Source organism: Leucoraja erinacea, chromosome 19, assembly GCF_028641065.1.
Source record: "Leucoraja erinacea ecotype New England chromosome 19, Leri_hhj_1, whole genome shotgun sequence".
In the NCBI taxonomy this organism is placed as follows: domain Eukaryota; kingdom Metazoa; phylum Chordata; class Chondrichthyes; order Rajiformes; family Rajidae; genus Leucoraja; species Leucoraja erinaceus.
In genome coordinates, this window is record NC_073395.1 from 4,499,290 (window position 1) to 4,524,626 (window position 25,337).

The 25,337-nt window shown below is 42.3% G+C and overlaps 1 protein-coding gene across 1 annotated transcript in view; it reads right to left on the bottom strand.

Moving 5' to 3' along the window:
- Nucleotides 1-25,337, bottom strand: part of cacna1c (calcium channel, voltage-dependent, L type, alpha 1C subunit) — a 309,696-nt gene that overhangs the window by 162,397 nt on the left and 121,962 nt on the right. Inside the window, exons 6-9 of the mRNA XM_055650124.1 lie at nt 21,741-21,893; nt 7,576-7,772; nt 3,822-3,925; nt 1,770-1,942 (exon numbers count right to left, since the gene is read on the bottom strand). Of these exons, the coding sequence (XP_055506099.1) occupies nt 1,770-1,942; nt 3,822-3,925; nt 7,576-7,772; nt 21,741-21,893 (627 nt within the window). The remainder of the gene's footprint in view (nt 1-1,769; nt 1,943-3,821; nt 3,926-7,575; nt 7,773-21,740; nt 21,894-25,337) is intronic.

Consider the following 25,337-nt stretch of genomic DNA (forward strand, 5'->3'; position numbering starts at 1 on the left):
AACTAAATAGGATGTGGTTCTGAAAAGGTAAAACTTGTAATGTTAAAAGAGATAAGGCAATGTGACAACGCAGAGTAAAATAAAACATGAACTAGGTGCTGGAAATATTATTCAAGAAGGAACTGCAGATGCTGGAGAATGGAAGGTAGACAAAATTGCTCTAGAAACTCAGCGGGTGGAGTCTGAAGAAGGGTTTCAGCCCAAAGTTATTCCATTTTATCTGCAGGTACTCCCTACCTTTCCAGTTTGTGGGGCTTTTGCAAAGTTGTTAGTACACAAAAATGCTGGAAAAACTCAGCGGGTGCAGCAGCATCTATGGAGCGAAGGAAATAGGCAACGTTTCGTGCCGCTGCACCCGCTGAGTTTCTCCAGCAATTTTGTCTACCTGCGGGAAAAATGATATGGGGCAACTCCTTTTATCACAGTCCGGACAATGCTGACCCAAATATCCTCTTTTATTGTCGTAAATATGATTCTGTGATTTTCTTCCTTCTATTCAGAGCTGCCTCAATAATAACTGATATCACTCTGTTTTAACCACCTTGGGCTAAGCAGGTCCAGTTTAACCAGCGGCATCACTGAATGTAGCTCTTTTCTTCTCCGCGAGATGGGTTCTGAGGTTTCCCACCGATACACAATGGTGCAGGCTCGAAGGGCCGAATGGCCTACTCCTGCACCTATTTTCTATGTTTCTATGAAACGCTACATGGATGCAAACACACAACCACCAGTTGTTGAATTGTTTATTTGTAATAAATATCTCAGTTGCAAGATTTTGAAGAAACCATCAAAGGCCAGATGGAAGATGTGTAAAATCATGCAGCCGGCATGCGGCAGAAGCCCCCTCGATGGGCTTGCCCGCCCGCCCTGGAACCAGGAACTCAAGTGGGAAGGGCAGACACTGAGCCCGGCCCCTGCTCGCCTCCGAGGACTGGGAACCGGAGAGGCGTGTGGAGGAAGTTAGTGACGGTGGCAGACACTCGGACAAGGGGGCGGTAAGAAGAACCTGGGGTTTTACCTTCTGCGCCCTTGATGTTGGCGGAGGCAAGCGCAGCCGGGCAAGGAGAGGGACGATGGTTCATGGGACGACCTGGATGGAGGTGACAGCTGCAGCGGGCCCTAATGGCCCTAATGGCCCCCTGCGGCTGGGATTTTAAAAGCCCTCTCCCACCGTACGAGTTCATTCGAAGAGTTCTCCCGGGTTTTCCCGGACTCGAACTCGGAGATTTACGGTAACGGCTACTCGTCAGTACTCGGGGCTCTCATGGACATTTTTCAGTGTGTTGAAAAATCTTCAGCAGGCTTACCTGCCGTTAGCGCTAAGAGACGTCCCCGAGCTCCGACGTACCCGCCACGTTCATTCTCCGTGCTTACCACGTGTTCGATTTTTTAAAAACTCGGGAGAGCTCTTGGAATGAACTTGCACCATGGGACAGGGCTTTAAATATGGCTCCAAAACCTGGCACCTCTTGCATATGGATTCAGAAGGCTGATACTATACGTTCTGTACTTAATCAGGGATTGTACTTGTGTTTGGCAATAATGTTACTGGTCTGTACACACATAAAAATAACTTTACTGCCCCTTGGTACAGTGATAACAAAGAACCATTGAACTATTGCCAGTTTCTTAACTATCCGTTCACGTTTTTAATGATGGTACTAAGTGTTGCATTGTTTGCAGTATAATATATCTGTGCCATGTATATCTACATGGTTATTAAGTTAAATAATAAATATTACTTTCAGAAGAGAGAAAATGTCACTCACGGTTTCTAGGTTTATCATCATCCATGCCTTCATCTTCATTTTCTGGATCAATGTCTTCAGCTTGGGTAATCCAGTCCAGGTAACCTTTGAGATCTTCCTCTAACTGTTGTTTTTCCCTTAGCTTTTGGAAGTCACCACGTGCCTTGGCCTTCTCCCTCTCTTTGGAAAACTCTCTGTTTCCCCCAAAATACAGAAGGCAAGGTTTAGGTACAGAAACAATATCATTTATCCAACGCAAACAAATAGTGTCATCAAAAATTATAGACCAGTTAGCCTGACGTCGGCGGTGGGGAAGATGCTGGAGTCAATTATAAAAGATGAGATAGCCGCACATTTGGATAGCAGTAACAGGATCGGTCCGAGTCAGCATGGATTTACGAAGGGGGAAATCATGCTTGACTGATCTTCTGGAATTTTTTGAAGATGTAACTCGGAAAATGGACAAGGGAGAGCCAGTGGATGGAGTGTACCTGGACTTTCACAAAGCATTAGATAAGGTCCCACCTAGGAGATTAGTGGGAAAAAGTAGGGCACATGGTATTGGGGGTAGAGTGCTGACATGGATAGAGAAGCGGTTGGCAGACAGGAAACAAAAAGTAGGGATTAACGGGTCCCTTTCAGAATGGCAGGCAGTGACTAGTGGGGTACCGCAAGGATCGGTGCTGGGACCGCAGCTATTTACAATATACATCAATGATTTGGATGAAGGGATTCAAAGTAACATTAGCAAATTTGCAGATGACACAAAGCTGTGTGGCAGTGTGAACTGTGAGGAGGAGGCTATGAGAATGTAGGGCGACTTGGACAGGTTGGGGGAGTGGGCAGAGGCATGGCAGATGATGTTTAATGCAGATAAATGTGAGGTTATCGACTTTGGTAGCAAAAACAAGAAGGCAGATTACTATCTAAATGGCATCAAGTTGGGAAAAGGGGAAGTACAACGGGATCTGGGGGTCCTTGTACATCAGTCTATGAAAGTAAGCATGCAGGTACAGCAGGCAGTGAAGAAAGCGAATGGCATTTTAGCCTTTATAACAAGAGGAATCAAATATAGGAGCAAAGACATCCTTCTGCAGTTGTACAGAGCCCTAGCGAGACCACACCTGGAGTATTGTGTGCAGTTTTGGTCCCCTAATTTGAGGAAGGACATTCTTGCTATTGAGGGAGTGCAGCGTAGGTTTACAAGGTTAATTCCCGGGATGATGGGACTGTCATATGCTGAGAGAATAGAGCGGCTGGGCTTGTACACTCTGGAGTTTAGAAGGATGAGAGGGTATCTCATTGAAACATATAAGATTGTTAAGGGTTTGGACACGCTAGAGGCAGGAAACATGTTCCCGATGTTGGGGGAGTCCAGAACCAGGGGCCACAGTTTAAGAATAAGGAATAAGCCATTTAGAGCGGAGACGAGGAAACACTTTTTCACACAGAGAGTGGGGAGTCTGTGGAATTCTCTGCCTCAGAGGGCAGTGGAGGCAGGTTCTCTGGATGCTTTCAAGAGAGAGCTAGATAGGGCTCTTAAAAATAGCAGAGTCAAGGGATATGGGGAGAAGGCAGGAACGGGGTACTGATTGGGGATGATCAGCCATGATCTCATTGAATGGCGGTGCTGGCTCGAAAGGCCAAATGGCCTACTCCTGCACCTATTGTCTATGGTCTATTGTATTGTACTCAATAAGCACACAGAGGACCAAGTTAAGCATGATAAATGATCCTGTTATTATGAGTAAAATAAATCCATGACCACCAATTCCCTCTGATATCGTTTACCTAGAAAATTGAATGATAATTAATACATTCTGCTCAGCTCCGGCACACTGCAAGAGCCATGGGAGATTATAATAAACCCAGTTAAACAATGGGTAGCCTCCATCTAAAAGATAATTCCTCCATCTCAGCCAAAACTTGGTCGCCTACATTTATTTATTTCAGATTTCTGGTGTCTAAGAGAAACACATCATGACACCTTGTTTGAAAAGGGTACAGGAAGTAAATATATGCATTAAGATGGAGAACACAGGTGAGAACAAAGATACTACATTTATATCTTACCCACTTAACACACCAAGAACCAGATTTAGAACGAAAAAAGATCCAAAGATGACCAGACTCACAAAATAGACCCAAGGTAACTGATACCCCATGGCATCCTGCATCTGAAAAGATGAAGGAAGCTTAAGTGAGTGCGATAGTTGTTAGATCAAAGCTAAGGAAATTACAGATAAGAGACTTGTGGCAAACAGCTTTGTTTTTAGACAACCATTCAAATTTAAAGACATGCAGATTGCAAGAACAGATTAAAAAAAATAATACAACTCAATGCAAATCATGTTTTAGTTTCTCAAGATTCAAGATTCAAGTAAGTTTATTGTCATGTGTCCCAGATAGAACAATGAAATTCTTGCTTTGTTTCAGCACACCAGAATATGGTGGGCATGAATACAGAACAGATCAGTGTGTCCATATACCATTATATAAATATATACACACACATGAATAAATAAACAGATAAAAGTGCAAATACGCTTTTCCAATTATGCATGATGCTCCTATAAAGACTTCTCTATATCACTTGAGGAAACATGTCAAATGTGTTACATATAACTAAATATTTGATGTAGAAACATTAAGAAGAAGCAAATGTGGAGTTACATATAACTGGAGAAAATCAGCGGGTTTGATCTATGGAGCGAAGGAAATAGGCAACGTTTCAACTAAGAGGGTTTCGGCCCGAAAGTTGCCTCTTCGCTCCATAGAGCAATGCAGGAAGTTTCCAGCTTTTTTGTGTACCTAAGATATTAGTGTTCTAGAGCAATAGGAACCACAGATAATATCTTGCAGATCCTTCCGTATCTCATCCCACTGTTCTCTACCCATTATGGACTCAAAATCTCATTTTCAACATTCTAATTGAGTGGCAATTGATTGAGATAATTGCCAACTATTCTGTATTCGTGTTCCATTTTCAGATTTGTTAGTTCACAAATCCAGTGATCAAGAACTCAGTTCGATGCTGGGTGAAATATTTAAGCACAAATAATAATATATGGTGCGATCTTTTACCAGATCTTTTATGCAAAAAGTTCAAACACACTTGAAAGTTTGTAATTGCTCAGCGTGATGTTAACTATGGTTAACACATTCATACTGAACAGATTTCTAATGCCCATAAGGCACATACATCCATTTGGGCCACCTGTCCATAAGCTTGGAACACAAAATATCTCAGGACAGTGCTAGGACAGACATGCTCCACTATCTATAATCTTGGCAATGTTGAGGTATTTTGGCACACCTGGATGGTGAATTATGGGAGTTCCTTTGGCTAAATTCTTAAGGGGTTGGACAGGCTAGATGCAGGAAGATTGTTCCCAATGTTAGGGAAGTCCAGAACAAGGGGTTACCGTTTAAGGATAAGGGGGAAATCATTTAGGACCGAGATGAGAAAAACATTTTTCACACAGAGAGTGGTGAATCTCTGGATCTCTCTGCCACAGAAGGTAGTTGAGGCCACAGTTCATTGGCTATATTTAAGAGGGAGTTAGATGTGGTTCTTGTGGCTAATGGGATCAGGGGGGAATGGAGAGAAGGCAGGTACAGGATACTGAGTTGGATGATCAGCCATGATCATATTGAATGGCAGTGCAGGCTCGAAGGGCCGAATGGCCTACTCCTGCACCTATTTTCTATGTTTTAATGTAAATGAGGTTTAGGAATGGAACGAAGTCCTGGATTCACGGAGTGTGATGGTGGAGACTGGAATGTATGATGCAGAAATTGCCCGATATTGTGGCACCTTGTGTTAAACTACTAGAGAAGATGCAAAATGTACCACAATGGTTCCGGGGATGAAGAGTTACAGCTACAAAGCTACTAAAAGGGAGCTAATGATTAGTAATGGAAGTGAACACATTTGCGGGGTAGATTGTTATACTCAGAGCATAATTCAGAACATTGGTTACATGAAATATTTATTGAGATGCTGGATAATATAGAACATTATGTTTTATGGTTGATTGCGGTTTTAAACTGAGTTGGGGAACAATGGTTGGGCATTGCAAATGCACTTGTAAGTTCTCAGATGAGAAGGGCTTAATGTAAAATAGTTACCAATGGCTATTTTTCAAGCACCTACTGAAAAGTGTACAGATGTGACCAGCGACTGAAAATTAAATATTCGAGAGAAAGCTTAACTGTGATATTGTGATCCTATTACTTAGTAATATTAACAGATAGTACAAATATTTGAGTTGGGTGGTCCATCCATCCAAAGAAAGACATTGAATTATACAGGTTTTTGTACTGTTAAGGATGTTTTAAACCAGTGACCCCCCAAATACTTTTTGTTAATCAACTTTATGAAGGAAACACAGCAGTAAATTGTGCCTACCAAGGTCCCTCAAACACCTGTATAATAACGATAAAATATTCATTCTGATGTTGATTGAAAGATAAACATTGATAAGGACACAGGGATCCTAGATTCACTTTTTGAAAGTACACAAAAATGCTGGCGGGTGCAGCAGCATCTGGGTCACTTTTTGAAATATTGTTATGGGATCTTATACAACAATCTAGAGCGATGAGCTGGGGTCTTAGTTTAATGCCTCATCTAAAAGGTCGCACCTGCCACCAAAGCAGCACTCACTCAGCTTGCAATGAAGTACTACACACATCCTACACGTTTATATTGTTCTGTGGCACACACCGCTAGAACCCTGGAGGGCCTGTCCCACTTACGTGATTTTTATCGGCCACTTGCTGGCACCCGTCATAGTCGCGGCAAGTGGGCGAAAATTATCGACATAGTTTAAAATCCAGCGGCGACCTGAAAAAGGTGCGACTCGCGGGGTGACGCCTGTATGGTCGTGAATAGTCGCCCAAAGAGTCGTACCTTTTTCACGTCGCCGCTGGATTTTCAACATGTTGAAAATTTGCAGCCACCTGCTGCGACTATGACGGGTGCCAAAAAAATTGCGTAAGTGGGACAGGCCCTTAATGCGTTGTGTCATCATGGCAGCTTTTGCTTACCACATACAGTGTTGCTAAAAATGTTAACATAATTTAATGTTTTTGATGCATTTATTCATTTATTTTAAAGTGCTATTCTCAATGGGTACGTTCATGCTTTTGTTATTTTGTCGGATTCATGCATCATTTGTTCTGAGCATTGCTGACATTCAAATGATAATATCACTGTAGCAAGAAATGCACAGAAAAATATAACAAGAAAAAATAATCTGGATGTATAAAAAAACCCATGACTTTAAATCGAATTTCAATACAGTCGTATCAATGAAATTAAAACATAGATAATTTATGAAATCTATTTATACTTTACAGTTTAGAATGTACTTGTTTTAATTGATGCAGATGTATATTTAAAGTATAGTCAGAACCTGTACCTGTGTTTCATTATCAAACTCAGCGTTTATTAAACAACAACTATTCTATAAGTACACAGAAATGCTGGAGAAACACAGCGGGTGCAGCAGCATCTATGGAGTGAAGGAAATAGGCAATGATGGGTTTCGGCCTGAAACGTTGCCTATTTCCTTCGCTCCATAGATGCTGCTGCACCCGCTGAGTTTCTCCAGCGTTTTTATGTACCTTCGATTTTCCAGCATTTGCAGTTCCTTCTTAAACAACTATTCTAAAGTGCCTTATTTTGAGGGAAAAATTACAAAATTGTAGCCATTTAAGTCAGATGAGTAGGTCGTGCAAAAATATTGCACTCACCGCAATTACAGCTACTGCTTGGGCCTTTAAGCTTTTTTAAAAAAAAGTTTCTGTTTTTAATACATACCCAGTATAAGACATCAGTCCAGCCCTCCATGGTGATGCATTGAAAAACGGTTAACATGGCAAAGGCAAAATTATCGAAATTAGTGATTCCGCCATTGGGGCCAATCCATCCACCTTTACAAAATGTTTCATTTGTACATCGACGGCCATGCCCAAGATTTAAGCTGCAGGGTGCAGCCTCATCTTCCAAATTTACTTCTGAAAAATAAACAAGATAATACGTCAACAATACACATCAGCTTTATTGCATCGGAATTAATACCTTCTGTGAACCTGAATTCTACGGCATTAATCTAATACATATGAAATACAATTTAATTGCAAATAAAAATAGGAAAAGAGGAATACTCTGCAGGCTAGACTGAATGAATTATAAACATAGAAACATAGAAAATAGGTGCAGGAGTAGGCCATTCGGCCCTTCGAGCCTGCACCGCCATTCAGTATGATCATGGCTGATCATCCAACTCAGTATCCTGTACCTGCCTTCTCTCCATACCCCTTAGCCACAATGGCCACATCTAACTCCCTCTCAAACATAGCCAATGAACTGGCCTCAACTACATTCTGTGGCAGAGAATTCCAGAGATTCACCACTCTCTGTGTGAAAAATGTTTTTCTCATCTCAGTCCTAAAAGACTTCCCTCTTATCCTTAAACTGTGAAATAGGGGTAAGTTTCTCCCCGCCTGACATATTGTACCACGCGGGGTGAATATGAACAAATTGTTAAATACCAGTTTTGAAATTTTGTTCCCGTAACATCACCTTCCATTTGGTAGGTGATAAATAAAACTTCCTTGCAATGTAGAGGCATAAAGGCACAGCAATGGATACAGGCTCTTTGACCAATACGTCTGTGCTGTCCATCAATCATCCATTGTAGACAAAAATGCTGGAGAAACTCAATGGGTGAAGCAGCATCCTTCAGGAAGGGTCTCGACCCGAGACGTTATCTATTCCTTCGCTCCATAGATGCTGCCTCACCCACTGAGTTTCTCCAGCATTTTTGTCTACCTTCGATTTTTCCAGCATCTGCAGTTCCTTCTCAAACATCAATCATCCAATTCCTAAATTAATCCCTTTCTTTATTCTTCCCACATTCTCATCGATTCCCCTCAGCTTTTACCACTCGTCTACCACAATCTACACCTCTTCAGGATGTGTGAGGAAGCCGGAACATGTGAAGGAAACACTGCCTGCGGTCACAGTGAGAATGTGCTAAATCTACGCAGCAACCAAGATCAGAAATGAACCTGAGCCTCTGGTGCTCAGCCGTTGTCCCATTCATAGCAACTGAGGTGTTACAGTTACATTGGAGAGATGGCTTCTGGTTTAAACACTGACTTTCATGTGATAAGAAAGAAAAAGCAGGAAACATTCAGCAAGTTGGGCGGCATCTGCGGAAAGAGTAAAGGGCCTGTCCCACTTACGCTATTTTTTCGGCGACTTGCCGGCACCCGTCATAGTCACGGCAGGTCTCCGAAATTTTTCAACATGTTGAAAATCCAGCGGCAACCAGAAAAAGGTACGACTCTTTGGGCGACTACTCACAACCATAGTTACATGTGGTGGGGTGGCGCCTGTATGGTCACGAGTAGTCGCACAAAGAGTCGTACCTTTCTGGTCGCTGTTGGATTTTCAACATGTTGAAAATTTCCGACCACCTGTGGTTTCGACCGACTATGACGGGAGCCGACAAGTGGCCGAAAAAATCGCTTAAGTGGGACATGCCCTTGACAATTAATGTTTCAGATCCAGGACCCTTTGTCAGAACTGGCAAAGTGAAACATTACCTGTTATTCAGGTATATTATGTAAAGTGAAACCGGAAGTAAAATAAATGCTTCATACATTCACAATGTGAAACGTTTGTGTGAAAAAGTAAAATCTGGTTTTGGTGCAAGCATTTTAGCTCAGCTTTTGGATTTGGTCACAGGTTCATACTTGAAAGACACATGCACACTAAAGATGACAGGACCTGTAGCCTGACAGCAAACACAAACTTTTCATCAACATCAATATCCTGCAGAGAAAGTAACACAATCCCATATGATCTGGTATTTTGTTGGTTCACATGCTTGATCAATGGTGTTTTATCATTAATGTTTTACACCGCTGCACTGGTCAAGAAGGCACAGCAACGACTGTTCTTCCTGAGGACATTAAAAAAGACTGGTTTATTACACTGCACCACAGAGAGAGCATATAACGTATGGCATCTCTGTGTGGTATCTGCTCTTCAGCGTCAGAGGATTGTCGGACACAGCTACCACTTGTGTCTACCACACATGTTGCCTTACGTGGGCGTCAGCACCATAAAGGCAAATCCTGTTGTATGTGCAGATACTTCTGGCCAATATACTTATTTTATTTACTTAGCGGGCTCTGAACCGGCCCTTGACTACACTCCCCTGGACTGTCTTGATGATAGCTCGACATGGCCCTAGCTCACCAAATCTTGTCACTGATGTGTAATGACAATAAAATATATTAGTGAATGTTAAATAGATTATTAATGTTTAGTGTTGTCCGGCTTAACTCCTGAAGTCTCCACTAGCACCAATGCCAATTTTCATGTCATACTTGATTCACAAGCACTTTAGAGTCACAGAGTTAAGAGTGTTTAAATAACCTGTCATATGTATCCGGCCACTATCACCAACCATTAAATATTTATATGCTGCAGCTTTACAGGCCCATTAATGCTATAAAACAACAAATTAATATACAGTAATAAATAATAGAATACAGTAATAAATAATAGAATACAGTAATAATCCATAATATTCAGTAACCAGACTATAATAGCACAACACCGAAGCATGTAGTGCAATCAAATCATCGCCCTCGTTGCTGAGACGGTGGGATCATGTGGTATAGTGTTTAAGACCCTTGCTGGGAAGAAGTTGGGAGGAAATTCACACAGTCACATGGAAAATATACAGACTCCATACAGGTTGCATCAAGAGGTCAGGATTGCATTCATCACACTGGAGCTATGAGATATCAGATGGTGACCATCTGCAACAAGAGGGAATCTAACCATCTCCCTTGGAGATTCAATCATTAATAATATTAAATTCCCCATCTTTAAAATCCTAGGGTTACTAACGAACAGCAGGTTACTCTGGCTACATAAGCAGGTTAAAACTGTATATTTTACCTGCACATGTAACCTCAGGGTAAATTTCTTCTCAGGCCATAGAAGGCAAGCCCTTTGATAAGGTACCACATGTTAGGCGGCTCTGAAAGGTGAGACCCAAATGTGATCCAGAGAAGGCTCGCTAACTCGATGCAGAATTAGCTGCCTGAAAGGATGCAGTGGGTGGTGGTGGGTGGATTGGAGACCTATAATTAGTGGTATGCCTCAAGGTTTGGTACTGTCCCATTGCTGTTTGTCGTCCATATCCACAATTTGAATGAGAATGTACAAGGCATGGTAAGTAAGTTTGTAGATGATACTAAAATAGATGCATAGAACATTGACAAGTGTGGCACAGGAGCACGCTCTTTGGTCCACGAGTGCCGGACATGATGCCAAGATAAACACATCTCGTCTGCCCACACATGATACATACCCTTCTATTCCCTGCATCTCCATGTACCTCTTTAAAAGCCCATTAAACAGCACTATCATATCTGTCGCCATCACTGCCCCTGGCAGCATGTTCAAGGCACTCACTGTGTAAAAAAACCTCTCCTGCTCATCTCGTCTAAATTTTGCCCATTTCACCTTAGAGTTATGCCCTCTGGTCTGACTGTTCACCCTATCAATGCCTCCCATAATTTTATATACTTCCAACGTCTCCCCTCACCCTCTGTCATTCCAGAGAAAACGATCCAATCTATCCAACCTCTCCTGTCAGCTCATACCCTCTCTTACAGGGAGCATTCTAATTATCTCGCTTGGCCAGCTTTCAGCCCAGTTGTAATATTATTGATTTCTCTAACTTCAGGTAGCCCCGGCATTACCTCTCTCTCTCTCTCTCTCTCTCTATCCCTCTCCCACCCAAGTTGCACTAGCTTCTCATTTTCACCTAACAATCAGCTAAGAATGGCCTGCTTCCTTTTTCATCGTTACTTTTTTTGCATATCTTCCATTCATTGTTCTTTATCTCTCTACATCATTGCCTATATCTCTCATTTCCCTTGTCCCTAACCAGTCTGAAGAAGGATCTCGACCCAAAACGTCACCCATTCCTTTTCTCCAGAGACGCTGCCTGTCCCGCTGAGTTACTCCAGCTTTTTGTGTCTATCTTCGGTTTAAACCAGCATCTGCAGTTCCTTCCTAGTAAAACTCTTCTTCACCCTGACCAGTGCCTCCGCATCCTTCTGTAATTTAGTAAACTAGGTCAAAATCCAGAGAAAGAATATATTCATAATTGCCTTTAGCAAAAGGCTTGGAGCAAAATCTGCTGAATTTAGAAAATGATTAATAAGTATATATAGAAGTATATCTCATATTTTTGGCATGATTGCAAAATGTTACCAAAATTAATATTAATTTAGTGTTAATTTTAATATTTAATGTTTTCACAAGGAGTTAGTGGAGAAAAATGCATCTATAATGACCAATCTAATTAGCTTCAGAATAATTGTGGGAATTTTACATACAATCAACATTTTCTATCTACTCTAGACAGGCAATGAGAATTTGGCATCTGTGAAATTCTGTTCATTGATTTTCTATAATAATGACATTTTTTAACATGCATAACCTTGCATATCATGTATTTTCTAAATCATGATAGAGAGTTGTTTGGAGAAACTAGCTCATTGAATGCAGAAATTATGCCGAATCTCATGTCATCATCGGCTGTCACTCGAAACGTGTAAGACTGTCCTCTCCTCTCCATAGGGTCTACTTGTGGGTCTGCAGATGTCTGTAGAGGCCGATCCACGATCCACACACACCTTGGCGCAACGTGGGCAGTGGAGACTGGCGGTGGTTGGCAGTTGTCCAGCCCCTTTCTCTCTCTTCTCATGGTGCTGTTGCTTTGTCACTGCGACACAGCGTAGTTCCATTTCGTGACGTGCAGCTCCTTCCTGCACGGGTTTCCTCCAGGAGCGCCTGTCCAGTGCAATGTGCTCCCAGTTGCTCGATGCGATGTGGAATTTCTTCAGACTGCTCTTGATGTTGTCCTCGAAGCGTTGCTTTTGACCTTCCTTCAATTGAGAGTACAGGATCTGTTTAGGGAGACGTGTATTGGACATGCGGATGACGTGACCAGTCCATCGAAGTTGGTGCTGCATTATTGTGGTGGTGATGCAGAACCTCATGTACCATTGAGACAATACCATGATAATGTGTGGCTTATTGTGACTAACCAAATTACCCTGAGCAAATAGAGTGAGAAATGACTTTTGAAATACTGCAAACCGGTAAATCACATTATATTACTTGACTACTAAAGAGAATATTCTAAAACAGCATTTACATGATAAGAATTTTTTTTTATTTCTCATTAGCCTACTTCAAACTGAAAAAGCACTCGAGCTGGTGAACTGGCAGAAAATGCAGCTGCAAAAAACACCCCCAGGAAGTTGAGAATGATCTTCCTTTGATTTTCAGACTCTTAACAAGATCAGTCAACAGAAAATTATAGGTATCACATTCATAATATGGTGTTTAGGGCACAATTTCCAATCTGCCGATGACAGCCATCTTGTAGGTGCAGTGAACTGTGAAGAGGATAATCTTCAAGGGCACATGGCCAAATATACCTTAAAGCTTTAGTATTCATATTAATAGAAACATAGAAACATAGAAAATAGGTGCAGGAGGAGGCCATTCGGCCCTTCGAGCCAGCACCACCATTCATCGTGATCATGGCTGATCGTCCCCCATCAATAACCCCCGCCTGCCTTCTCCCAGGTAACATTCATTCAGGTTCAATCCTGACTACGGATGCTGTCTGTGTGGAGATTGCAGGATTTCCCTGAGACCTGCGTGGGTTTTCTACGGGTGCTCTGGTTTCCTCCCACACTCCAAAGACGTACAGGGTTGGGGGTTAATTGGCTCTGATAAAGATAATCAAAAAAGATAGCCATTGATATGCATATTTTTATGCATATCCTACTCTTGTGTTTTGTATTATTATCAGGAGAGCGCTGTTGAGATTTACCCAGGACTTCACTAGCAGAATAAGTGCAGCAGCAGAAGATGAGTAAATTCTTGTTTCTAAAAATATATGACTACAAATTCTGACTGTACACTAATAACTATTCGAGCCTGTTGCTTAACATTAACATGATTAAATACATTTATTTTAAAACGTCCTTGTTTTTGTTCTGCTCACAAATTAGCACTTCAGAGTTGGTTGAAAATTCCACTTCCATTTTTTTGTATATTGTAGCAAATCTCACCTAGAAGAACAAAACCTCACTTAGAACAAAAGATGTAAAATTAGCAATTATTGCAGACCTCAGTTTAGTTTTATTTGTCATATGTAGGTCAACACAGGGTCAACGGTACAATGAAATGTGTTTGACAAGACAACGGGTCACCTCAGCAATGATAGTACAAGGATAAAATTAAGGTATAAAACATAAAAGTTGACATTGGTAGGTAAAAGACAATAATAAATAAAATAATCAACATCTATGTGTTGTGTTCAAGAAGGAACTGCAGATGCTGGAAGATCGAAGGTACACAAAATTGCTGGAGAAACTCAGCGGGTGCAGCAGCATCTATGGAGCGAAGGAAATAGGCGACGTTTCGGGCCGAAACCCTTCTTCAGACTGATGGGGGGGGGGGGGGAGAAGGAAGGAAAAAGGGAGGAGGAGGAGCCCGAGGACGGGGGGATGGGAGGAGACAGCTCGAGGGTTAAGGAAGGGGAGGAGACAGCAAGGGCTAGCAAAATTGGGAGAATTCAACGTTAATGCCATCAGGATGCGAACTGCCCAGGCGGAATATGAGGTGACCGGGGGGACTCTGCCCTTGTGGCAAGAGCGGGGATCTATGATGTGTTTATGAGTTCAGAAGCCTGATGGAATGATGATAAAAACTGTTCTTGAGTCTGGTGGTGCGTGCAGCCCTGCTCCTGTATCGTCTGCATGGCGGCAACAAGGAGACCAGTCTGCGTGGTCCTTGATGATGCTGTGTGCCTTCCGCAGGCACCGCCGGTAGGGAAATGTCCTGAATGGCTGGGAGACATTTTCCAATGATGTGCTGTGTGCCGCCTTCACCACTCTCTGTAGAGATTTGCGGCTGTGGGCAGAACAGTTCCCGTACCAGACCAAACCTTGTTTCCCATCAGAATAAAAACAAGAATTTTCCTACAATTTTTTGAAGTCATTATTGAGGGCCTGTCCCACTTGGTGATTTTTTTCGGTGACTGCCGGCATCATTGACTGACGTATCATTGGCGGCGTGAGGACGTATTGACGTGCGATGTTTTTTTCAAATGTCGCCACATTTTTTTTTTGCTGCTGCATTTTGAAATGTTCAAAATCTTTTGGCGACACTGAGATGACGCCGGCAGTCGCAGATAAAAATCGCCAAGTGGGACAGGCCCTTCACTCAGACCTTCATGCTCTCTCTGCTGTACCTTCCCTGATGATATGATAAGAACTCTGATCAACGTTTACAGCACATTTCCATTCAAGGTTTGGGAGCAATTTCAGGGAAATTACAGGCTTGCGACTCTAGTCACATCACACTGATAATTATGTCCAACGTCGCCCTAAATCATAAGAGGTGCTGCATTTATTTCAATTCTCGGTCCTTGGAGTCCTGGCAACACCCTCGTAAATCTTTTCTGCATTCTTTCCAGCTGAATGGCATCTTTCCTTCAGCAGGGTCACCAATACTGAACACAATACTCCAAGAGTCCAAATGTCTTCAAACGTCGACTTCAGGAGGCACAGCACCGACTTAGCCCCCCCTACACATCAACGGCGAATGTGTGGAGAGGGTCAACACCTTCCGGTTTCTCGGCGTCCATATCGCTGCTGACATCTCCTGGACAGACAACACGACAGCGGTCATCAAGAAGGCTCAGCAGCAGCTGCACTTCCTGAGGGTCCTCAGGAAGCACAACCTGGACTCTAACCTGCTGCTGACCTTCTACCGCTCGTCCATCGAGAGCCTGCTGACATACTGCATTACAGCATGGTACGGCAGCTGCACCATGGCAGACAGGGAGAGGCTTCAGAGGGTAACTAGGACAGCGCAGAAGATCATTGGTTGCCCTCTCCCCTCCCTGATGGATATCTACACCTCCCGCTGCCTTAGCAGGGCAAAGAATATCATCAAAGACAGCTCCCATCCTGCGTTTGGACTGTTCGACCTGCTGCCCTCTGGAAGGCGCTATAGGTGCATCAAATCCAGGACAAATAGACTCAGAAATAGTTGCTTTCCGAAAATTATAACTACTCTTAATTCAAATTCACACATGCACTGACTTCACAGCCCAACACCCGGACTTCCATCTGTATATATGTATATAACGCCGCAGAATTGTGCACCTATCCCCCCCCCCCCCCATCTCCATTTTGTTTTTTGTTTTTCTGTTTCTTGTTTTTTGTACTAAATTATATGTATGCACTGAGTACGAGCAGCTTTCAATTTCACTGTACATGTATAGTGACAATAAATGGCATATCTATATCTATATCTGTCTTATACAACATCTTACACAACTGTAACATATCCATCCAAACTTGTAAATGCCAAAAGCCTTCTTCACCACTCTGTCTATCTGTAATGCCACTTTCAAGGACCTATGGTCTTTATTCTCTGGAGCGCAGAAGGTTAAGGGGGGACTTGATAGAGGTCTTTAAAATGATGAGAGGGATAGACAGAGTTGATGTGGATCAGCTTTTCCCTTTGAGAATAGGGAAGATTCAAACAAGAGGACATGACTTCAGAATTAAGGGACAGAAGTTTAGGGGTAACATGAGGGGGAACTTCTTTACTAAGAGAGTGGTAGCGGTGTGGAATGAGCTTACAGTGGAAGTGGTGGAGGCAGGTTCGTTGGTATCATTTAAAAATAAATTGGATAGGCACATGGATGAGAAGGGAATGGAGGGTTATGGTATGAGTGCAGGCAGGTGGGACTAAAGGAAAAAATTTGTTCGGCACGGACTTGTAGGGCCGAGATGGCCTGTTTCCGTGCTGTAATTGTTATATGGTTATATGTATGTGTGCTCTTATGTCCTCTTGTTCAGGATTTTGCAGGGACAAAATAGATGGCACTGCTCCAATGCTTTGAGGTTCCTACTCTATGCTCATCAGTAGACCATGAGTTTTGCACCAGATCCGAGATCCCATTTGGGATGTTTTGGAACAGTTTTCCCCTCAGAGGGCCAAACTCTTTGCTGGTGCTCTGGAGGCAATGGTGAATTTTTATCATCAATGTCTGCCTTTACTTGAGAGATAGATTTTAGTCTAGTGTGAAAGTGATCCATATTTTCCAGGGTCAAAAAAAGAAATGGTAGATGACTTGAATACTTTTTTTTGCAACAATCTTCACAGTGGAAGACAGCAGCAACGTGCCGGAAATGCAAGGAGGTCAGAGGATAGACATTAGTGTAGGGCTATGACTAGGGAGAAGATGCTGGGGAAGCAGCTGGATCAGGTGGACTGCATCCCAGCGTTCTGAAAGGCGTGGCTTTAAAGATTGTGGGGCCATTAGTTGTGGTCTTTCAAGAATCACTGGAGTCAGGAGCAGTTCCAGACGATTGGAACATTGCAAACATCACTCCGCTGGTCGAGAATGGAGCAAAGTGGAAGAGAGGAAACTATAGGCCAGTCAGCCCGACTTCTGTGGTTGGTAATATTTTAGAGTCCATTATAAAGGATGAGGTTTCTGAGCACACGATAGCACTTAGAGGCACACGATAAATTAGTCTGAAGTCAGCATGGTTTTGTAAAAGGGACCTTGCCTGATGAACCTGTTGGAATTCTTTGAGGAAATAAACAGCAGAATAGACAAATGAGAGTCAGTGGATGTGGTTTACCTGGATTTTCAGGCCTTTGATAAGGTGCCGCACATGAGGCTGCTAAAGAAGGTGGTATCAGAGGGAAGATACTAGCATGGATAGCATAGAAACATAGAAAATAGGTGCAGGAGGAGGCCATTCGGCCCTTCGAGCCAGCACCGCCATTCATTGTGATCATGGCTGATCGTCCCCTTTCAATAACCCGTGCCTGCCTTCCCCCCATATCCCTTGACTCCACTAGTCCCTAGAGCTCTATCTAACTCTCTCTAAAATCCATCCAGTGACTTGGCCTCCATTGCCCTCTGTGGCAGGGAATTCCATAAATTCACAACTCTCTGGGTGAAAACGTTTTTTCTCACCTCAGTCTTAAATGACCTCTCCTTCATTCTAAGACTGTGTGGCCCCTGTTTCTGGACTCGCCCCACATTGGGAACATTTTTCCTGCATCTTGCTTGTCCAGTCCTTTTATAATTTTATATGGTTCTATAAGATCCCCCCCCTCATCCTTCTAAACTCCAGTGAATACAAGCCTAGTCTTTTCAATCTTTCCTCATATGACAATCCCGCCATCCCAGGGATCAATCTCGTGAACCTACGCTGCACTGCCTCAATCACAAGGATGTCCTTCCTCAAATTAGGAGACCAAAACTGTACACAATACTCCAGATGTGGTCTCACCAGAGCCCTATACAACTGCAGGTTGGCTGAATGGCAGATTCCAAAGAGGAACAATAAAGGGGGCTTTTTCTTTTTGGCTGCTAGTGACAAGTGGTGTTCTATAGGGATCGGTGCTGGGGTTGCTACTCTTCACGTTGTATATCAATGATTTAGAAGAGGGAACTGAAGGCTTTGTGGCCAATTTTCAGATAATACAAATTTAGGTGGAGGGGCACCTATCTTTACTGGGATTAGGGATGATTTGCTATACGATAGAGAGAAAATGCCAATAAGATTATAGCAAGATGATGGGAAAGGTATTTATGAAAATATATTCCTCAGTAATTATGAATAATTATCTAATAAGGATAATAACCAGTATTAGATTTTATCAGAATACTTTGATTTATCCTGTTCAAATACCAGCATTTACCAACCAGAGAAAGCAGCACAATGTCAGAAGGTCAGTAGAGTGTGACACTCCCTGAAATCTCATGGTAGACAAAATTGCTGGAGAAACTCAGCGGGTGCGGCAGCATCTATGGAGCGAAAGAAATAGGCAACGTTTCTGGCTGAAACTCTTCTTCAGACGTTCTTCAGACGTTTCGGCCCGGAACGTTGCCTATTTCCTTCGCTCCATAGATGCTGCCGCACCCACTGAGTTTCTCCAGCAATGTTGTCTACCTTTGATTTTCCAGCATCTGCAGTTCCTTTGTTGAAACCTGAAATCTCATGGCAGCTGGTCAAAAATGGGCATGAAAATCTCCTCCATCTAACTACTGACCGCTCTCTCAGCTGATAAATCAAGTCAGTTAAACACTGCTTGGAAGCAATGAGAACAACAAAGTTATTAAGTGTATTCTGGAAACACAACATGGAAGAAAACATACAAGTTTAGTTTTGCCTATCTACCTACACATGTGTACATGGCAGTAGAAGCTTCTACCAGACATTATCCACGGTTCTGTGCTATTTCCATGTTGCTACTGGCCTTCATTTTAGTTCAGAGAAAAATGGGCGTTTTAAAAAAGCAAATTAAGCCACTCACTTTTATCAGAATTTCTCCTACAAATATAATAACAATATTCCATTTGCAAATACAGTGACAATATCCCATTTAATCCAAAAAAAACGTTGTCAATTTGCATGAAAGCAAAATAGCCGTGTGAAAAATATACATCTTGTAGATGCGCTCAGTGGTGTGACCTGGGGTCATCGGGTGTTTCGGGTCTCACAACATCAGGCTCCCTCGCCCAGGCGACCCAGCCGGGGTTGATCAGGCCCTGACTTGCTTTCCAGCAGCAACCGCTCACGGATCAGCCATCTTAGTAACCACTCTGCAGGGGTTGGGAGACTCTAGTGCGTGGAGGGACTGGGCTCTGTGGGGTGAGTCCTGGCTGGGCTCCTCCTGCGTCTCACCAGGTTCAAGGCCTGTGCGTGCGCTGCACCTTTCTTTCTCCGAGCAGTTCATTCTCTGATGGGTTTTTAGGCCACGGTGGTTCATTAGGCCTTTCCGTAGCTTCCGTCAACTGTCTCTCCAGCAGTCACTCACCAAACTATCTTACAATACAATACAATATTTATTGTCATTTGAACCCCAGTGAGGCTCAAACGAAACTCTGTTTCTACAGCCATACAAACAACAAACGATTCCTACTGGACACACAACCAATTTAATTCACACAAACATCCATCACAGTGAGGTGGAGGTTCACTGTGATGGAAGGCAAAGTCTTTTCTCTCCCCTGCTCTCCATTTTTCTCCCGATGTTGAAGCCCCAGGCGGGCGATGGTAAGTCCCACGGCCATTTTAGGCCGCGCCAGGGCGATGTACGGCCCCGCTCCAGGTCTAAATGTCACAAAGTCGGAGCCTCCGGCAGGCGTTCAAATGTCCCGCGGCCATTATATAGTAATTATATGCAATGAACAAATATAAATTGTTTGAGCTATCTGCCTTCACGAAAAAAGCTAATACTCAGGGAGACAGTCCTAATCGAATACACAAACTTGATACCTAATAATTGACATTTTGTAAGCCTTTATTGCAGAACGACGGGGAGTAATTGCCATGTTGTTGAATAATACATGAATAATACATTCACACACTACTGGGCCACGTTACGACTTTAACAAATGAATTTCTAACTTTTCCACATGGCATTTACTCCCGTCGTTCTGCAATAAAGGGTTTACTAAATGATTGCTTGTCTGTGTGTCATATTTCTTCACAGTTTTCATCCATTAAACGTTTGCCCTCCAGACCTGCTGCTGAACATCCACAAACAGTAAGGCCAAGCACAATGCATGTAAGTAATTTGCCACTCAAAGTCTGAGACAATCAAAACAGTGCCTGCTAAGTAGGCAACATTTCAATCGGGGCCAAGGATCACCTAAATACAGATCTGAGTTAAGGGAAGAATAATATGAGGGGAACTTTTCAGAGTTGTGGGGGTCCCAGTGAAGAGGCAGTTCATTAGATCATTTAAAAATAAATTGGATAGGCTATGGAGGGTTATGAATGCAGGCTACAGATGGCCGCCGAGATGGCCTGTTTCCGACCATTGATGGTTATATGGTAACTGAGTAACCCAGTACTTTGTGCCTTTTTTTTGTAAACCAGCATTTGCAATTCCTTGTGTCTACATTGCACTGCCTGTCTGACTTTGTTTTCCTTCTGTTACCAATCCTCAACGTGTGGTACAATGATGCTCCCACCTAACTCCATTAACATGCATTCTTCTTTTGTTTAAGAAGGAACTGCAGATGCTGGAAAAATCGAAGGTAGACATAAATGCTGGCGAAACTCAGCGGGTGAGGCAGCATCTATGGAGCGAAGGAATAGGTGACGTTTCGGGTTGAGACCCTTCTTCAGTCTTTTTTCTCGTGTTTAATAACCTTGTGTGGCATCTTATATGAAGGTAATTTAAAGGTCCAAACACGCCCCATCTGTTGAAGTTATCAATTTTACTCATTACAGTTTTAAAAGCTGTATTATGCGATCGATTTCCTTAGAATAAAACTACATTTTCTGTGCAATCCATGTACTCTGTCACTACTTTCTCAATAGATTCTACTATATTGCCCAGTCAGTAGTTCCCTTTGATCTCTTTGCAATCTTATGGGCCTGTCCCACTTGGGCGTCAGTTGCGTGTCATGCAGATGGCGCGTGAAGATTTTGTACATCCCAAAATCCTGGGGCGCAGCGTGACCGCGTGTGTCACTGCCTACGTCTCCACTGCCTACGTCTCCGCGTGTGTCACTGCCTACGTCTCCACGCACCATGCACGCGTAATGCGTACCATGCGCGCATCGTGACGCGTAAATGATGTCGCATAAATGACACGCAAAGACACCCAGGCAGGCCCTTGACATATAGAACGCTCATTACATTCTAATCTGTTGGCAGTATTATAAAAATGACAACATTATGAATCAGAACTGTGCATGTACTCACTACAAAGTCAATGATCAGAATTTCAGAATAAACACAAGAAGGCCATTTGCTACAGGACTTGCAAATATTTAGTTTAAATAGTAAATTATGCCCAATAGTTGTTTTTCTTACCTGTTCCATTAATTAAGCAGGTTTTGTGCATTTTTCCCATGAAGAGTTCTAATCCTATAATGGCATATATGATGATGACAAACAGCACCAACAAAGCAATATGTAGCAACGGGACCATAGCTTTGATGATTGAGTTTAATACCACCTGGAGACCTGAAAGACACAACGTTTTTTTTTTGAAGAATGTGAACTTGCATCAAAATGACAATATTAATGATGAATGATCAATAAAAACCTAAATGTTCCTGTCTGGAATTAATTTATCCAATTAATTCAATACTTAACATTCCAAATTCAATATTGCAAATAAAAACTCAAGTATCTTTATTTTTATAAATGGCCAATTTCTAAAAGAATAATGAAACATATTTTATAAATTTTGATTACAATATTTGTGATAAAGTGCTAAAATACACCGTTAGAAAAAACTAAACACCTGAGTCACAGAACATAAAAAATGAAGGTGAAATTAAGCACGTTGTCATTCCCCTTTTTTTATTGTCTAGGGCTCCACGAAATTGTGGTTATATTAACGTCCTGCCATTCTGCAAGAGGAGTATTTTTTCAGAGTTTGATTTCAGGCTTCACTGGCAAGTTCCGTCATTTCAGGTAATGAAACATCTTCTCGGGATTCATGTTACCTGATGTTGCCATGAACCCATTTCAAATGATCTCCAAGATCCCAACTATTAAGGCAATCCACTGTGGATCTGGGATGGATTCTCTAGTCGGTGACTTGTGCCCCTGTCCCACTTAGGAAACCTGAACGGAAACCTCTGGAGACTTTGCGCCCCACCCAAGGTTTCCGTGCGGTTCCCGGAGGTTGCAGGTGGTTGCAGGTAGTGGAAGCAGGTGGGGAGACTGCCAAAAACCTCCAGGAACCGCACGGAAACCTTGGGTGGGGCACAAAGTCTCCAGAGGTTTCCGTTCAGGTTTCCTAAGTTGGACAGGGGCATAAGGCAGATAATGCAGAGTCCCTGCCATACCAGGACTTGACATTTCTAATCATTCATCATTTTAAGGAAATACATCAAATATTTATTTTGAGCTACTAAAGAGATACTAAAACGACACTGAAGAGTACTGAAACAGGCCATTCAGCCAACTCGTCCATGCTGACTTAGTTGCCAAACCAAGTTAATCATACAGTACTTGCCTGTGCCTGACTCATATCCCTCCAAATATTCCCTATCCATGTATCTGTCCAAGAGTCTTTTAAATGTCATGATTGAACCTGCCTCTTCCCCTTCCCCTTCACTTCCTCTGGCAGTTTGTTCCATATACACAACACCCTGTGTGTGAAAATGTTGCCCCTCAGGTTCTTTTAAAACCTTTTCCTTCTCTCTCTAAACCTATGCCCCTAGTTTTAGAATCCGCTACCCCGGGGAAAGGAGCTTCTTAAAAATGTATTAAAACTGGTCTAATGCATCCAAGAGCCAAGCCTGTGTAATCATTGATTATTCCCTGAGAATTTACTTCAATGTAACATGAGTATTGTTTTATACTTCAGCGACATTATAAATAATATAACAAGCAACATGCAAAGCATTTAATCACATTTTACACTTTGAGATCTCAAATCACCCTAAATATTTTGGATTGTAGAACCCTAACAGTAATGTCTTTTGAGCATGAACCTGAGAGAACATTAGGGAGAAGAAGCTTAATAACGTGTTCCCACCAGAATAAGCAAAAAATAACAATTAGGTCAATATAGGTATTATATAGAACAAGGTAATCTGCAACTGAATCAAACTGAATTAACATGAACAGAGCAGTCCTTTCAGGTTGCCTTAACATTGATTGCAACAAGGCAAAAGGGAAAAGGAGATGGAACAGCCATGATAATAGAGGTCTGTCTTACATCACTAAGTTCAGAAATAGTTACTTCCCGTTTATTATCGCCAGAAAAAGCCGGGATGACATTAGCATTGTTTGAAGACTGGTTTCTAAACGGTTTTATTCCACAGGTAAGAGAACATTGTAGGCAAAACAACATCCCATTCGAGATATTCATCAGCTTGTTGGCATTGAGGCTGAAGAACTTTCCAAATGAGGAGCTGATCGAACTGAAGAAAGAAGGAAAGTAACTGAGGCCGAGGAAGAAGAGGTTATACCTGAGGCACCGAACAATGAAAGTGGCGGAGGCATTTGCTACTATCAACAGTGGGTGTTGGAAGAAGTGGACGTCAATTACAGGATGCTCTTGCCTGCTATAGGGAAATATAGACAAACTGGACAGTCAAAACTTGATGTCTTCCTGAAGAACACTATGCCTGCTAAACAATCAACAGGTGTTGATGCCCCAGTGCATTTTGCCACTATTCTCGAGACTTATCAGAAGAGAGAATGTTTGGCAGATTAGGTGTATTTAATGCATTTTCGACTTACAATATTTTCGATTTACGATGGGTTTATCGGTACGTAGCCCCACCGTATGTTTAGGAGCACCTGTACAGGTATACCTCACTTAGCACCACCCCGCATAATGCCGCTTTGCTATAGCACTCTTGCATTTTGTAGCCATATTTGTTCCAAAGGAAATATTAACGGTTTTGCAGACTATGGCGGCATAAACTGAGTTGCAATTTGACCAACTTCGAAACTCTGCATCAGGGGGTCAAAGCTGCAATTGGAAGTAGACAGGGTAGGAAGGAATCTGGGTTCAGACGTATCTCAAACGACCAATGCGAGAACAATGCGATAAGTGCGCGCGGGGAATCTAACACGATAACTCCTTACGGGAGAATCAAAGCTCCATTCTGGGAATTTTTGATTACTGGGGCCACGAATTGAAGTGGAATAAATGGGTAAACATCGAGATTAGACATTGTGGAAATGTGTACGGACTAACAAGTCAGTTTGCAAGAGTCAGTAATAATGTTCAAAATAGTTATCAGGATCGCATCTTCATTTATGCTGCGTTATGGCCCCACACAGCGCTGGTTCGGTCTGTATATAGAACACTAATCGAGGCATTCCCGTACAAGGCAGGTTGGTTCTGGTTTGATTTCGCAAGTCGAGGCAAAACATGGCCGTGAATGTCAATTGAGTAAAAAAACAAATGATGAATTAGAACTCATAAGCACTTCTAGGGTTTCTATCCAAAGACTTCTCAGAAAGTAGATTAAATGAACAACATTTTTAGAGTCAGGATTATCAGATACAAGATGTAGACTGAGTATATAATGAAAGAGAGTTGCAATCAACCGTCAAACGTAAAATAAAGTACATGGTTACAAGTTGCTAAATCTGTGTGCCCTTTCCAGACTTCACTAATAAGCCTTCAAAAAAAAAAGTTTCCTATAAAATTCTCTACTCTTTTTTTTTTTTTTTCTCTACTCATCCAGTTTATGAAATTTTGGAATTAAAAGCAAGCAGCAGTAATGGTAATAGAAACACATTTCACTGATATAAAGTTTGCATCCTTAATCTGCTGCTTCAACCAAACAGCATGTGATTTTATGTCACCTCACAAACACAAACTGCGTCATTAATTTTAACGCAACAGGCAAAGTAAGCCGACTTCAATATTTAAAGTGTTTTACTGTGACCATCAGCGGTTGACTGCTAATTCCAGCAAAGTGTCTTAAATCT